Genomic DNA, 13,773 nt, shown 5'->3' on the forward strand with positions numbered 1-13,773 from the left:
CTGTGTGCAAGTCAATTGATGAACCTAATACTAGTTCTGCTGGCTGGCCGGCCTGCCTGCCTGTGTGCTCCTTCTGGGCAGCTCCCTGCCAAGCCACACAGATCAAGCAAGGAAGGAAGGAAGTGGGTAAAGGAGGGATGGACAGCCAGGCAGGGGACAGACATGTTGCACATTCACATGTGCCCCCTTGCTCCTCTGGGAGGCAAGTCACAAACAGAGGATGGCGCCCGGCTGGGGGGAGGCAGCAGACTGAGGGAGGGAGTGAAGCAGGAAGGGGGGCAGGAGAATATTGAGGGTGCTGTGCCCCCAGAAGAAAATGAAAGGTAAAAAAGATCTTTTCAATGCCAGTTAGAGAATTGTGTTTTCCCCTAGGCATCTCATAGACTAAGATGTGCTCCCCAAGCTTATTGTGGCTGTTAAGGGTATTCTTCTGTTTTCATGCTGCAGTGCATTTGTGCCCCACAGAAGTGTGCCTGGCACATTCATTCTTCAGCTTTCAGTAAACACTGAAAAAGGGACACAGGTGGCGCTGTGGGTTAAACCACAGAGACTAGGACTTGCCAATCAGAAAGTCAGCAGTTTGAATCCCCGCGATGGGGTGAGCTCCTGTTGCTCAGTCCCTGCTCCTGCCAACCTAGCAGTTCAAAAGCACGTCAAAGTGCAAGTAGATAAATAGGTACCGCTCAGGCGGGAAGGTAAATGGCGTTTCCATGCACTGCTCTGGTTCGCCAGAAGCGGCTTAGTCATGCTGGCCACATGACCCGGAAGCTGTCTGTGGACAAACGCCGGCTCCCTCGGCCAGTAAAGCGAGATGAGTGCTGCAACCCCAGAGTTGTCCGCAACTGGACTTAATGGTCAGAGGTCCCTTTACCTTTACCTTTAACCCACCCTGGGACCTGCCAGTGAAGGGAAGGCAATAAATTTAACAACAACAACTATTATGGTCATTTTTTAATGTGGATAAAGATAAAGGTGAAGGACCCCTGGACGGTTAAGTGCAGTCAAAGGCAGCTATGGGGTTGCAGCGCTCATCTCACTTTCAGGCCGAGGGAGTCGGCGTTTGTCCACAGACAGCTTTCTGGGTCATGTGGGCTGCAGGACTAAACCGCCTCTGGCACAACAGGACACCGTGACGGAAACCAGAGCACACGGAAACACTGTTTACCTTCCCGCCACAGCGGTACCTATTTATCTACTTGCACTGGTGTGCTTTCGAACTGCTAGGTTGGGAGGAGCTGGGACAGAGCAACAGGAGCTCACTCGTTGCGGGGATTCAAACCACCGACCTTCTGATCGGGAAGCCCAAGAGGCTCAGTGGTTTAGACCACAGAGCCACCTGCATCCTTCAGAAAAAAAATTACTGGGTGGGGGGCAAGGGACCCCGGCTCCCTAGAGTTGGCACCTATGTGGTCTGGTAACCGTAGGCACTACAGTCCTGCTTTGCTGCAACATTGGGTGTTTCCCAAAGGAAAAGCTCTCCCTCTTCACTGAAGGCTTTGTTATTTTGGAATGAGACACAAAGGAATCACAAACTGAGCTTGCCTACGGTTTGCTTGTTTTTTCAATTTTTTGTCGCTTTTATGTATAGAAAAGAAAAAGGCACATGCATACACACAGAGCATCCCCTTATCGACAATCCCACCCCCTTCTTCTTCATCAGGCAATAGGGCTCTGCACTGGTCAGAGTTGGGCAAAATTTCACACTTAGTAAAGATAGCGTCGGGGTTCGTTAAGCTCCACTGAGCCCCCTTCTCCCGGTGGGCGCGAGTTCTGTAATTGTCACAAGGCTATCATGACCCTGACTTCGTTTTCGTAGAGGTCAGGAATCACCCCCAGCGGGGACTGGACCATCTTGACGCTGGTTTTCCCAAAGAGTTTCTGCTCGTACTGGATGAGCTGCTGCCAAAAGCCGTTGTTGGGCCGGACGATGGGCCGGCAGCACTTGACCCAGGCGTGGGCGTTTGCCAGAGACATTGAGTGGTACTTCATCAGGTAGGCGATGCACAGAGCGGCAGAGCGGCTGACGCCCGCAGCGCAGTGCACTAGCGTCCGGCCTTGGTTTGATTCCACAGCGCGGATCTTATCGGCTACGGGGTCAAAGAAATCCAAAAGGCGGGATGAGGGGCAGTCTGTTATGGGGACGTGGATGTAGTAAATGTCTGGGAAGTAAGTGTTGACCACCTCCACCGAAACGTTGATAACTGTGGTGATCTGGTTGGCGTAGAGGAAGAGTTTGTTGTTGGCGGCCTCGCCATTACTGAGGAACAGGCTGTTTGTGATCCGGGAAAGGCCGTAGACAGACGGGTGCCTGAGTATGATAGGGATGGTTCCAAACACTGCATTCATCAAGGCGAACTTTAGACATCAGCTATGACAGGAAGCATCATTCTTGCTCGCTATGCTTTAGGGAGGCAAATGAGGCTTCTGGTTAGACAACGAGGAAAAAGGAACCAGAAGCTTTGCTCTTGGGAATTATAGGGACAGAACTATCTAAATTGTATAGAAACTTATTCATGTATGCGACTACAGCGGCAAGAATGTTACTTGCCCAAAAATGGAAAGAAGAAGAAGTCCCAGCAAAGGAAGAATGGATGCAAAAACTTATGGAATAAGCAGCAATGGCAAAACTGACCTAGAGTAAGAAATCAAGATAACAAGCTTTTTATAAAAGAATGGAAATGGTTTATTGAATATTTACAGATACATTGTAAACAGATAAAAACACTGGCAGGATTATCATACTAACCTGCAGTTTCATAAGAGTATACAGTGGTACCTTGGTACTCAAATGATTTGGCTCCCGAACAAATCAGCTCTCAAATGCCGCAAACCCGGAAGTGAGTGTTCCGGTTTGTGAACATTTTTTGGAAGCCGAATGTCCGAACACGGCTTCCGTGACTTCCGAATGAGTGCAGGATGGGAGGAAGCCAATTGGAAGCCAATTGGAAGCTGCACCTTGGTTTTTAAACAGTTTTGGGAGTTGAGCGGACTCCCGGAATGGATTAAGTTTGAGAATCAAGGTACCACTGTATATTTAAAGAAGATGAATAAATGAGCAAATTAAGTTAAGTTAAAAATAAATTTAAGGAACTGCAGAAAGAGGGGGAAGGAAGTCAAGTTTTGAAATGTCAAAAGGATTGTAAAATCAGTGAAATGTATAAATCTGAAAAGTATAAACATATTTTAGAAAAAATAGACAATGAGGGAAAAAGCAAACTGAATGTGCAATATCCAGCAGTGGCTATCACCAGGGTTTTTGGGGTTTTTTACCTCCCAGGTAGGCGCCATCACCATTCTAAGAGAACAAGGGAGAAATTATTAGTAAGTTCCTAGCACCTCATTTTCTAGAAAAATAGTACTGGCTATTGCTCAATGTTGGGAATTATTCATAAAGCGTTAGGATTAAAGATGTGAAGGCACTGAAGAATAAAAAAAATACCTGCCAATTTTTCTGGTTTCCCTTGCAGAGAACAGGGCTGGAGGAACCTGCAGCTCTTCAAATGTTGTTGGACTACAACTCCCATCAACCCTGGCAATTAGCCCTGCTGGCTGATGGAGGTCGGAGTCCAACAATGTCTAGAGGGATATATGCCGTTATATAAAAATCTTGCAAATCTTGCCAAAGTTACCAGGGAAAACAGCAGCACTTTGTGAGTCCTCTTTGCCTGTACCTGTATATATTCCTGGTCAAACACCACCGGCATCTATCGTGGCCCCCAGACACACTGATTCAGGAAGTCGTTTGCTTCTTGAACATCATAGTCTTTCAATAGTGACTAAAAGGAGAAAAAGACATTGAAAACTTGGAGCTATTTCAAATGAAGTTCTTGGTAGCCAAGGCCTAGCTCTCTGCACCCTTAACAAACCACAGTTCCCAGGATTCTTGGGTGGTTGGAGCCATGATGACTATTTAAAGTGGAACAATACTGCTTTAAATGTATAGTGCATAAGATGAATAAGAATTTATTATTTATACCCCGCCCATCTAGCTGAGATTCCCCAGCCACTCTGGGTGGCTCCCAATCAAATGTTAAAAACATTACAGCATTAAATATTAAAAACTTCCCTGAAAAGGGCTGCCTTCAGATGTCTTTTAAAGATAGGATAGCTGCTTATTTATTGCATAATACAAGTAAAAGTGGGAGGGAAGGATAATGACTTTGAACATTTGTCGTATGAAAAGTTACCAGCAGGAACTTACAGGATGTGCACCCTTTGGAAAATGAAACAGTAAGACCACCCCAAAGCTTCTGAAGATGCAAAAGCAGGATTGTTTAGGACCACCTCGCTAGCACCGCAAGTGCAAATCCTCGTAAATTGCATCCTAGTTGGATGCAACCCTTTAAAAGCATGGTGGTTATTTTGATTACCCTCGCCATCTTTGAATTTGCTCAGACCTGTACATTTGTGCACCTATGTGTTTAAATCAGCACATGCAAATTTGCATCAGGAGCCTTGCACCTTCTTAACTACCTAGAAATCAGCATGCTGCGATTCTCTGTTTCTGTGAATTAAGTGTCAGAATTTAAGGACTCATTTTGAGTTCAAGGTTCCAGGCTAAATGGCCCTTCTGCTCCCCTTCTCCAGGGTTTCTGGCAAGGATCTTTGCAATCCCACCGGGAGATGCGAGGGGCTGAACTGGTGGTGTGCTACTGAGCTACAACCCTTCTCCAAATCCCAAATCCTGTCAAGGCTCAGAAACTGATATGCCAGAGAAATGAGATGGCCAAATTTGCTGAACTGCGCAGCAGGGTTGTTAAAGAGACAGAGAGAGACAGAGAGAGGGGGGGGGGAGGGAGGGAGAGAGAGATTGCAGAGGGACCCTCTCCAAACTGAGTGAATGGGCACATATATTATCATTGGGTCTGAACAATGGTGGACTTGGTTTTTTTCCAGATTTTAGCAGTGCCCTGTGCAATGCCAAAATTTGGTGCCCTCCTGCCTCTCGTCTTCCATTCCAAGTCACTGTTGCAGGGGCTCCTACAGCACCCTCTTGGCTAGGCACCCAGTGCGGGTGAACTGGTCCCTCTCCTCTAAATCCTCCTCTGGTTTGAATCAGCCTAGGAGCAACACTTTGGAGTTACAGCAGATAGCTGGATGAAGATGTCAACCCAATACAGTATATGGCAGCTTTGAAAAAGGCAGATCCCATGCTAGGGATCATTGGTCAGTGGCGTAGCGTGGGGGGTGCAGGGGGGGCCGGCCGCACCGGGCGCAACATCTGGGGGTTAGGGTTGGGGGCGCAAATCCATGGGTTAGGGGGCGCAAATTACTTGCCTTGCCCCGGGTGCTGACAACCCACGCTACGCCACTGTCATTGGGAAAGGAATTGAAAACAAAACTGCCCATGTCATAATGCCAATATACAAATCTAGGATGCGACCATATTTAGGATAGGTAAAGGTAAAGGGACCCCTGACCATTAGGTCCAGTCGTGGCCGACTCTGGGGGTGCGGCACTCATCTCGCTTTATTGGCCGAGGGAGCCGGCGTACAGCTTCCGGGTCATGTGGCCAGCAGGACTAAGCCGCTTCTGGCGAACCAGAGCAGCGCACGGAAACGCCGTTTACCTTCCCGCCGTAGCAGTACCTGTTTATCTACTTGCACTTTGACATGCTTTCGAACTGCTAGGTTGGCAGGAGCAGGGACCGAGCAACAGGAGCAAACCCCGTCGCAGGGATTCGAACCGCCAACCTTCTGATCAACAAGCCCTAGGCTCTGTGGTTTAATCCACAGCGCCACCCGCATCCCATCTTTAGGATACCATGTACAATTCTGGTCGTCTCCCATCAAAAAGGGCATTGTAGAGTTGGAAAAGGTTCAGAAAGGACATTATATATATATATATATCTTTATATATGTGTGTGTGTGTGTGTGTGTGTGTGTGTGTGTTTTGACATATCATTTTCAACAGTAATTAAACATACTTTTACACCTTATACAATTTTTTGACTTCCATCAATCCTGCCTGAAAATTTTCCAATCTAATCTCTTCGTATACATTTCTTACTTTCCCTATTACATTCAAATCTCATAACTGATATCTCTATTCTTTTTCTACACAGAAAGGACTTCTTCACACAGCACAAACTATGGAACTCCCTGCTGCAGGAGGCAGGGACGGGCACCGACTTGGATGGCTTTTGAAGAGGATCAAACAAATTCATGGGGGAGAGGGCTGTTGATGGCTACTAGCCACAATAGCTCTGCTGTGCCTCCACAGCCAGAGTCAGAAATGCTTCTGGAAAACCCGTGGGAGAGTACAGTGGTACCTCGGGTTAAGAACTTAATTCGTTCTGGAGGTCTGTTCTTAACCTGAAACTGTTCTTAACCTGAAGCACCACTTTAGCTAATGCGGCCTCCTGCTGCCGCCGCGCCACTGCCACACGATTTCTGTTTTCATCCTGAAGCAAAGTTTTTAACCCGAGGTACTATTTCTGGGTTAGTGGAGTCTGTAACCTGAAGCGTATGTAACCCGAGGTACCACTGTACTCTTGGGCTCAGATCCTGCTTCCCACTCAGGCCTCAGGTTGGCCACTGTGAGAAGAGGATGCTGTCTAGATGGCAGGATCCAGCAGGCTCTCCTTACGTTGTTATGGCCATTCAGAGATACAGTGGTACCTCGGGTTACAGATGCTTCAGGTTACATATGCTTCAGGTTACAGGCTCTTTTAACCCAGAAATAGTACCTCGGGTTAAGAACTTTGCTTCAGGATGAGAACAGAAATCCTGCTCCGGTGGCGCAGCAGCAGCAGGAGGCCCCATTAGCTAAAGTGGTGCTTCATGTTAAGAACAGTTTCAGGTTAAGAACGGAAATCCGGAACGAAGTACTTAACCCGAGGTACCACTATAGACTGCCTTTGGACATGGAGGTTCTTCCCCCCCCATCCTTCCCTGACTTTGGGGCTGGATTCTTGCGCAGCGCTTCCTCCGCGCCCCACTCGCCCCACCAAAACCCCTTCTCGACCTGGCGATGGGGAGCTCTCCTTACCCACCGCCCGCCCCAGACGCTTCCTGCGGTGCCCCCTCGTCCTCCTCCTCCTCCTGCTTCAGAAGCAGCGGCGGCAACGAGAAGGCATTGAGCCCTTCCAAGCCCCGGGGCCGGTTTCCAGGGCAACTCTGAACGCCCGATCCCATTGTGACCTCCGCTCCCTCCAGCGGGGAGGCATTGCCCAGCCATGGCTCAGCGCAGTCCGGTCCAGTCCCCGGGCAGGGGAGGCGCCATGGAGGCGGGGAAGCCCGAGGACGCCCCGCCGGCCGTGGTCACTTTCTTCCAGCCCCACGTCGGCGGCCAAGTGCTGGTGCTTTTCAGGTAAAGGGGGTAGATGGATGGATGGGGGGAGCGGGGCAAGCCCCCCCCCCTCCTCAGGGCACAGGGAGGTACGGGAGGGGCTTCACTCGTGACTCCCTCCCCTTTCAATCAGGAGTTTGCCCCGTTTTGCCTCTGAACATGTGCAGAGTTCTTTTCCTCCCCGAAAGGGGAAAATACTTTTTTGGGGCACAGGGAGGTAGGGGAGGGGCTTCACTCGTGACACCCTCCCCTCTCAATCAGGAGTTTGCCCCGTTTTGCCTCTGAACATGTGCAGAGTTCTTTTCCTCCCCCAAAGGGGAAAATACTTTTATTGGGCACAGGGAGGTACGGGAGGGGCTTCACTCGTGACACCCTCCCCTCTCAATCAGGAGTTTGCCCCGTTTTGCCTCTGAACATGTGCAGAGTTCTTTTCCTCCCCCAAAGGGAGGGGGGATCCCTCTTTCGCAAATGTAAATATTGCACAGTCCCGATGAAGGTCCCTTGAACATGTGCAGAGTTCTTTCGTTCCCTGACAGAAGAGGGAAGAGGCTTTGTTGCGTTTTCCCCCTTTGTGTCTGCATGAATTGCATGCCATGTTCAGGGGTAGCAAGAACATGTGACATGCCTCTGAGCATTTGCAGAGTTATTTTGCTTCAGGAGGAAAGAAGGGTTTGTCTGTTGTTCCTCACATAAAAAGCTTGTTTATGTGTCTCCTTTAGGGGTTGCAAGGCATACCCGTGGCTCAGCTTCTCTGAGAGTTTTTTCGTTGAAAGAAGAGGAAAGAGGGTTGGGGGGTTTTTTTGTCTTTCCACAAACATAAAGTTTTATATTATGTGTGTGTAAAAAATAATATTCTCTGTCGTGCGTATAACAGATGCTATTGGTTAAAACAAAAAACTAGTGACCCAGAAACAGATCTCCCAACACCCTTATATAATGGGCATTTTCAAAGCACTTTGCATATGCTCTTGAAATTCTTACAATAACCATGCAATGTATATCAGTATAAATATCGTTCAGATATTGCAGAGGGCCTGAGACTGAAAGAAAGAAGGCCTGACTTTTCTTTAGGACACGAGGTTAGAAAGGCAAGGTTCGAACCAGGGACTGCCTTGTTTATTTAAATCTTAAAATGTTTATTTGCTCCCCCCCCCCAAAGAGGCTTACAAAAATAAGAAGGCAGCTGTATCAGTGTTGCAGGAAAAAGATAAAAACACATTCAAATCTTCCATAACATAATATTTCAGCCTTCATCCAGCGAGCAGGAGGAACTGGCTCATGGAAAATTAACTTGCATGTGGTTCAGCCTCCTCCTAGCTCCTAGAATACACCAGTGTGAAGAGCCAGTGTGGTGTAATGGTTATTGTGCCAGACTATGACCTGGGAGACCAGGGTTTGAATCCTTACTCAGCCACAATGAAGCTCACTGGGTGACCGCAGGCCAGTTGTTGTCTCTCAGCCTAACCTACCTCACAGGGTTGTTGTGATGGTAAAATCGGGATTAAGAAGAACCATGTGTACTACCTTGAGCTCCCTGAGGTATATAAATGTATGAAATAAAAAAGTGCTAGGCGGATATTCCTAAATTGGTGGTATTTACACAACAGGCTTTCTTAATTTTAGAGGGAGGCAGTAGCAAATGCAGTTCTAACCAGGCACCTTTCTCCCATGCAGTTTACTCAGTGGCAGTGAAGCAGTTTTAAAGAGGTTTTTACCCAAGAGTCATCTTTCTAAGGTGATCATTCGTGACAACATCAGTGTCCAGAGAGTGCACGATATCAAGGTACCGTAAATCTCGCTATTGAACCTCCTTACCTGAGCCCTCCTGCTTGTGTTACATTTCAAATGCAAGAGAATGTTTCTTTAGGCTGGTGAGCCAAATAGCTATTGTGTATCTGGGAACTTGTTTGTACACCTCTATCTCTTTTATGTTCAAGAAGCTCCCTTTGTGTCAATGGAGGAAGAAGACATTCTTTGTGTCAATGGAGGAAGAAGGCGTTCTGTGCACACAATGTCCTTGCAAATCAACTCCATCCACAGGAATGAGCAGAGTTGTGGAGGGGGAAAGAGCTCCACGTGGCTCCCGAACCAGGAATACTTTGGCTGCATTCGCACAGCAGTTTATCCCATTTCCCCAGCACTTCCCTGTTAATTTCAGCATTATATTTGAGCTTTCATACAACGCAAAAGCCACTTCTGGAAAACTAATGGAATACAGTGCATATTGGGCATTTTGTTTCCATGTTTTTGAGCCCCCCAAAATGTGTTTGCAGCCCCCAGTTTACCTGGAAAATTGTGGGATTAAAGCAATGAAATTTGGGGTAATATACTGCATATGTTTTTTTCCTGCTCTTTTCATGGGGGAAAAGAAGCACACACATGTGGAAAGGGTGGCGGCAGCGGGGTGTGTGTGTTAATGACATTATCCAGTGACATGCATGGTTGTGCCATGCCATGCCCATTGGTGTGGATGAAATTTAGCATGATTTGCCGGTGTATCGGTCAAAAAGCCACAGTTCCATAACACAGCAGCTACTGTAACATCAAAGGAGCATTAGAAAACGGAAAAGGAGTGTTAGCATTATAAGCAGGAAAACTAATGTAATATTTCTCATGACTGAATGCACCCCTAGGTTACACAACTGGATTTTGTGTTCAAGCACAACAAACCCGCTTCTGACCAGGTAGAGTGGCATGAATTACACACACAAGCTCTGATTGGCTGAGTAGTTTGTAGGGCTTTTCCTTCTGTATGTTTGGTTATATGTCTCTCTTCCATGAATGGAGAAAGACAGAACCTCTCTGTTCCTTAATCCTCAGATTATGCACCGGTTTGGTTCAGCTTGCTTAGAGTGTTATTAAGGCTTTTCTCTCTGGAGTTTTGTCTGTGTTTATTTAAGTGACTTTGCTAACAGTTGCTTCCGATTTCTTAAAGCTCAAGCACATTGAAGAAAGCAAAAGGAAGATGGGCAATCTCTTTGACCAGATGATGAAGAAGTTTGTGCATGACCAGCAGAAGAAAATGAACCGCTGGAAGAAGGAATATGGCCACTACCAGAGAATGCTGGAGAAGATTGACCAGAGGGCCTGGCTCAAAGCCCACGCCTCAACCTTTGCACTGCCGGAGCTAACAAAGGCCAAGGATGCCACAGGATGGAAAAATGTGAACCTGCCACAGCAAAACAGGCTTAGGTAACGTGAGTGACCATGAGCGAGAGGAATGGCTTCATGGTTCCACTTGGCACAGAAAATCATCAGGAAAAAGACCCATGCGCCCCGCCCCCCACTGCCCCATAGGCTTTCCTGCTGGCTTGTCTCATTGAGTTAATAGAATTAAAGTTAATACAAGGCCTTCACAGCATTCATGTGGCACAAATGTTTCTGTTGTAGGTCTTTAATTGGATTTTTTTTTTTTAATGTTCAGAGGGCTTTACAGTCTTTTTGCAGGTCCAGCCTTACCATTAGGCAAAAAGCAGCAGCAGATTTTGAGTGTTATGGAAAAGTAGCAAATTGTTAGCTATTGACCCATTTATTATTATTGTATTCTTACTGACAGTAAGGGGGAAAGGTGCTTGTGGGTTGGTTTGGATTTTTTTGCCTCAGGTGTTAAAATACCTCAGCTTGGCCTTGGATGCTTTGCAACTTGACTTGGGGTGGGAGGGGGCACCAGGCTGCTCTGCCACAAGCGGCATGATGTCTTGGACTGTCCTGGTCTTTTGGTTCTCTGCAACCTGTTATTCCCTGTTTACAGATAGTTGATTGACTAAGGCTGAGAGAGAAATCGTGACTTGCCTAAGGTGAGCCTGTGACCATGGGGGGGGGGCGTATTTGCAAAAGAAGATGCATTTGGAAAGTGCATTGAAATGGAACATGCTGGGTATGTGGGGTCCTTTTCTGCAGGTTGGTGTTCTGGTGTGCAGCTGGTCGGCAAAATTTGCATGGCACTACACAACACCCCCATTCCCAAACACCAGTTCTATCTGCATTGCAGCCAAGGTTGTGCATAGCACACGTTGAAGGAGACAGAAGTACCTGGGTTTATTTAGTGTCTGTACCCTGCTCTTTAGTCACAAAGACTCCCATGGCAGTTTACAAACAATCAGATATAACTGTCACTGTCTGCAGGCCTACAACGTAAAATACATGGCACACAAGGAAAGAAGTATAGGGATGGAAGAGGAAGAGAGCAAACCCAAGAGCACTTCTTAAAGTAAAAAAGTAGTTCTTATAATGACTAACTGACTAACAGTTCAGGGGCCAGAGATGCCTGATGAAGCTGGTCTTAGGAACACAGGAAGCTGCCTTATACAGAGTCAGGCCATTGGTCCATCTTGCTCAGTAATGTCTACAATGACTGGCACACACCATGAATAAATGTATACATCTGTATCATCTCTGCTTACCATCCTTTCTTCCTTAAAATAAAACCCCTTGATGATGTAGTCTTTTCTCAATCTGCCAGACACACAAACAATTTAGCACCCTCCTCTTCATGTCATGCAAGCAGCAATAGCTCTCTAGTGGTGAGCCACTAGGAATCCCTGAACTTGAATCCTCTTATACCACTCACATAGAGAAATTACTAATAAGTACTTCTTTTATTTATTTCTCTATGTGGCCAAAAGATGCTGCCAGCTATCAGCAGAGATGTCTGATGAGCTGAATAGGCAATGAATGGTGTCCTTTATGTTTACTCCAGAGACAAACTGGCTTCCATCTGAAAAGCATCCAAAAGATGTAGACACCTGACTTGCAAAAGCAATAAAGATCTAATTCATTTCTGTGACATACATTTGCAAGGGATTAAGACAGGAAGATATTGCCTACATTGATCATCTGTGCTAAAGGCGCAGTCTCATATGGTAAAATTGGTCTGTACACAACTGAGTTGAGATTGGCAAGTTGAATTTTCTCATCTGACATCACAACAGGCTGCTAGCAGAGTACACATTTTTGTCTGTGCATGTCACACACCTGCACAGAAAACTGGATAGCTGACTGCCTTCCAATAATGGTTCTGTTCTCTCAGGGGCCTCCCACCAGCTTATGGATATCCTGGCTCAAGTTCACACTAAAAGATAGCACCAGGACTGACTGCAAATTGCCTCTTAGTGCCTGACAATTCATTCTGCTCATGCCTGTACTAGACACAAACCCTGCCTGCAGTGTTCTTGCTAAAGACTTGTCTGTTTTCGGCATTCTGGGTGAAGTCTCTTCCTGTCCCTTGATCATCCAGAAAGAAAGGAAAGTGCAGGACCTAGGTGACTGGAGATATGGTGGCCACCACTCCTATGAGGCACCAACTCACTTGCAGGTTTGAAGCCCTATCCCTAGAACTATAATGGTTGTTGCTCCTGACTTGTCCTAGCTCCCAGGTCAGACCTAAATGAGCCTTGCAGGTGGGCCAAAGCAGTGTGCAGGTCAGCATGTGCCAAATAAAATAATAAGCAAAGTTCACTGAATAAGCCCAATGAGCCATCTAGTATAGCGCCTGTTCTCACAGTCAAGCAGGACCCAATCACAGGAGCCCTGTCCTCTCCTGTGGCTTCCAGCAGCGGATACTCAGAAGCATTACTGTGTCTGACCATGGAGGCAGACTATAGTCATTGTGGCTAGTAGCTGTTAATAGGCTTATCCTCTATGAATCTGTCTAATCCTCTATTAAAGACACCCGGGCTGGATGGGCTTTGCTGGCACATTTGCACTGTGCCAATCTCCTTTCCACCTTGTCCCCTTACTGTAAGCAACAGTGACCCCTCCTGCAGTTGTTTCTTCCGACTGGCCTTCAGTTCCTGCATCAATCCTGTAGCTGGGACTTGGGGCTCCCAAGGGGTGAGGCAGGCTGAGTTGGACAGATTCAGGTGGAAGGAAGCCCAGACATAACAAGTCAGGGCAGGGCAAGCCTGCTGACTCGGCCGCGGCATTCTCTGGGGATCAGCAGTCAGGACCATGGATAGCTCCAGGTACATTGTGCTACCTTGACCCTTAGGATGCAGCCTTAGCAAAGGATTCTCTGATGAGATCCCCCAACAACATCTGTAGTGGCAGATGTCCACATACACGTTTTACCACACCTCTGTTTTGCAGAATTGTAAAACGGTGTGAGAAAATGCAGTCAGGTGTCGTCTGGATGGAGTGACAGTTCAGCACAGTTTAGATGTGTGTTTCATGTACAGTGGAACCTTGGTTGTTGAATGCTGCTTTGGAAGCCGAACATTTTAGCTTTCAAATGCCGAAAACCAAGAAGTGAATGCTTCCATTTTTGAACGTGCCTCGGAAGTTGAACGGCTTCTGAGACGCATCTCTCCACTTTTTTTCTACGGATTTTGCCAACTGGCAATTGTGCCTCAGTTGTCGAACATTTCAAGTCGAACGGTCTTCCAGAACAGATTACAGTACAGTGGTACCTTAGTTCTCAAACTTAATCTGTTCCGGAAGTCTGTTCCAAAACCAAAGCGTTCCAAAACCAAGGTGCGCTTTCCC

General features: G+C 47.0%; 2 protein-coding genes across 3 annotated transcripts; one reads left to right on the forward strand and one right to left on the reverse strand.

Moving 5' to 3' along the window:
• Positions 1–1,543: 1,543 nt before the first annotated feature.
• On the reverse strand, positions 1,544–7,013 carry DUSP18 (dual specificity phosphatase 18). 2 transcript variants are annotated; one of them, XM_081842153.1, is made up of 3 exons: positions 6,995–7,013; positions 3,672–3,776; positions 1,544–2,401 (listed from the first exon to the last, which is right to left on the reverse strand). In XM_081842153.1, exon 3 carries the CDS (start codon positions 2,344–2,346, stop codon positions 1,780–1,782), a length of 567 nt encoding a protein of 188 aa, XP_081698279.1. In that variant the 5' UTR covers positions 2,347–2,401; positions 3,672–3,776; positions 6,995–7,013; the 3' UTR covers positions 1,544–1,779. The 2 variants fall into 2 exon arrangements, with proteins under 2 accessions (XP_081698279.1, XP_081698278.1); XM_081842152.1 differs by having other exon boundaries at positions 6,991–7,009.
• A 149-nt stretch (positions 7,014–7,162) lies between these two features.
• On the forward strand, positions 7,163–10,651 carry LOC309330461 (uncharacterized protein C5orf52 homolog). The gene is made up of 3 exons (XM_081842159.1): positions 7,163–7,311; positions 8,965–9,073; positions 10,226–10,651. The coding sequence occupies exons 1-3, from the start codon at positions 7,178–7,180 to the stop codon at positions 10,484–10,486; spliced, it is 504 nt and encodes a 167-aa protein (XP_081698285.1). The 5' UTR covers positions 7,163–7,177; the 3' UTR covers positions 10,487–10,651.
• Positions 10,652–13,773: the final 3,122 nt, after the last annotated feature.

The sequence above is a fragment of the Podarcis erhardii genome (assembly GCF_964252035.2).
Source record: "Podarcis erhardii genome assembly, chromosome: 15".
Taxonomy (NCBI): Eukaryota; Metazoa; Chordata; class Lepidosauria; order Squamata; family Lacertidae; genus Podarcis; species Podarcis erhardii.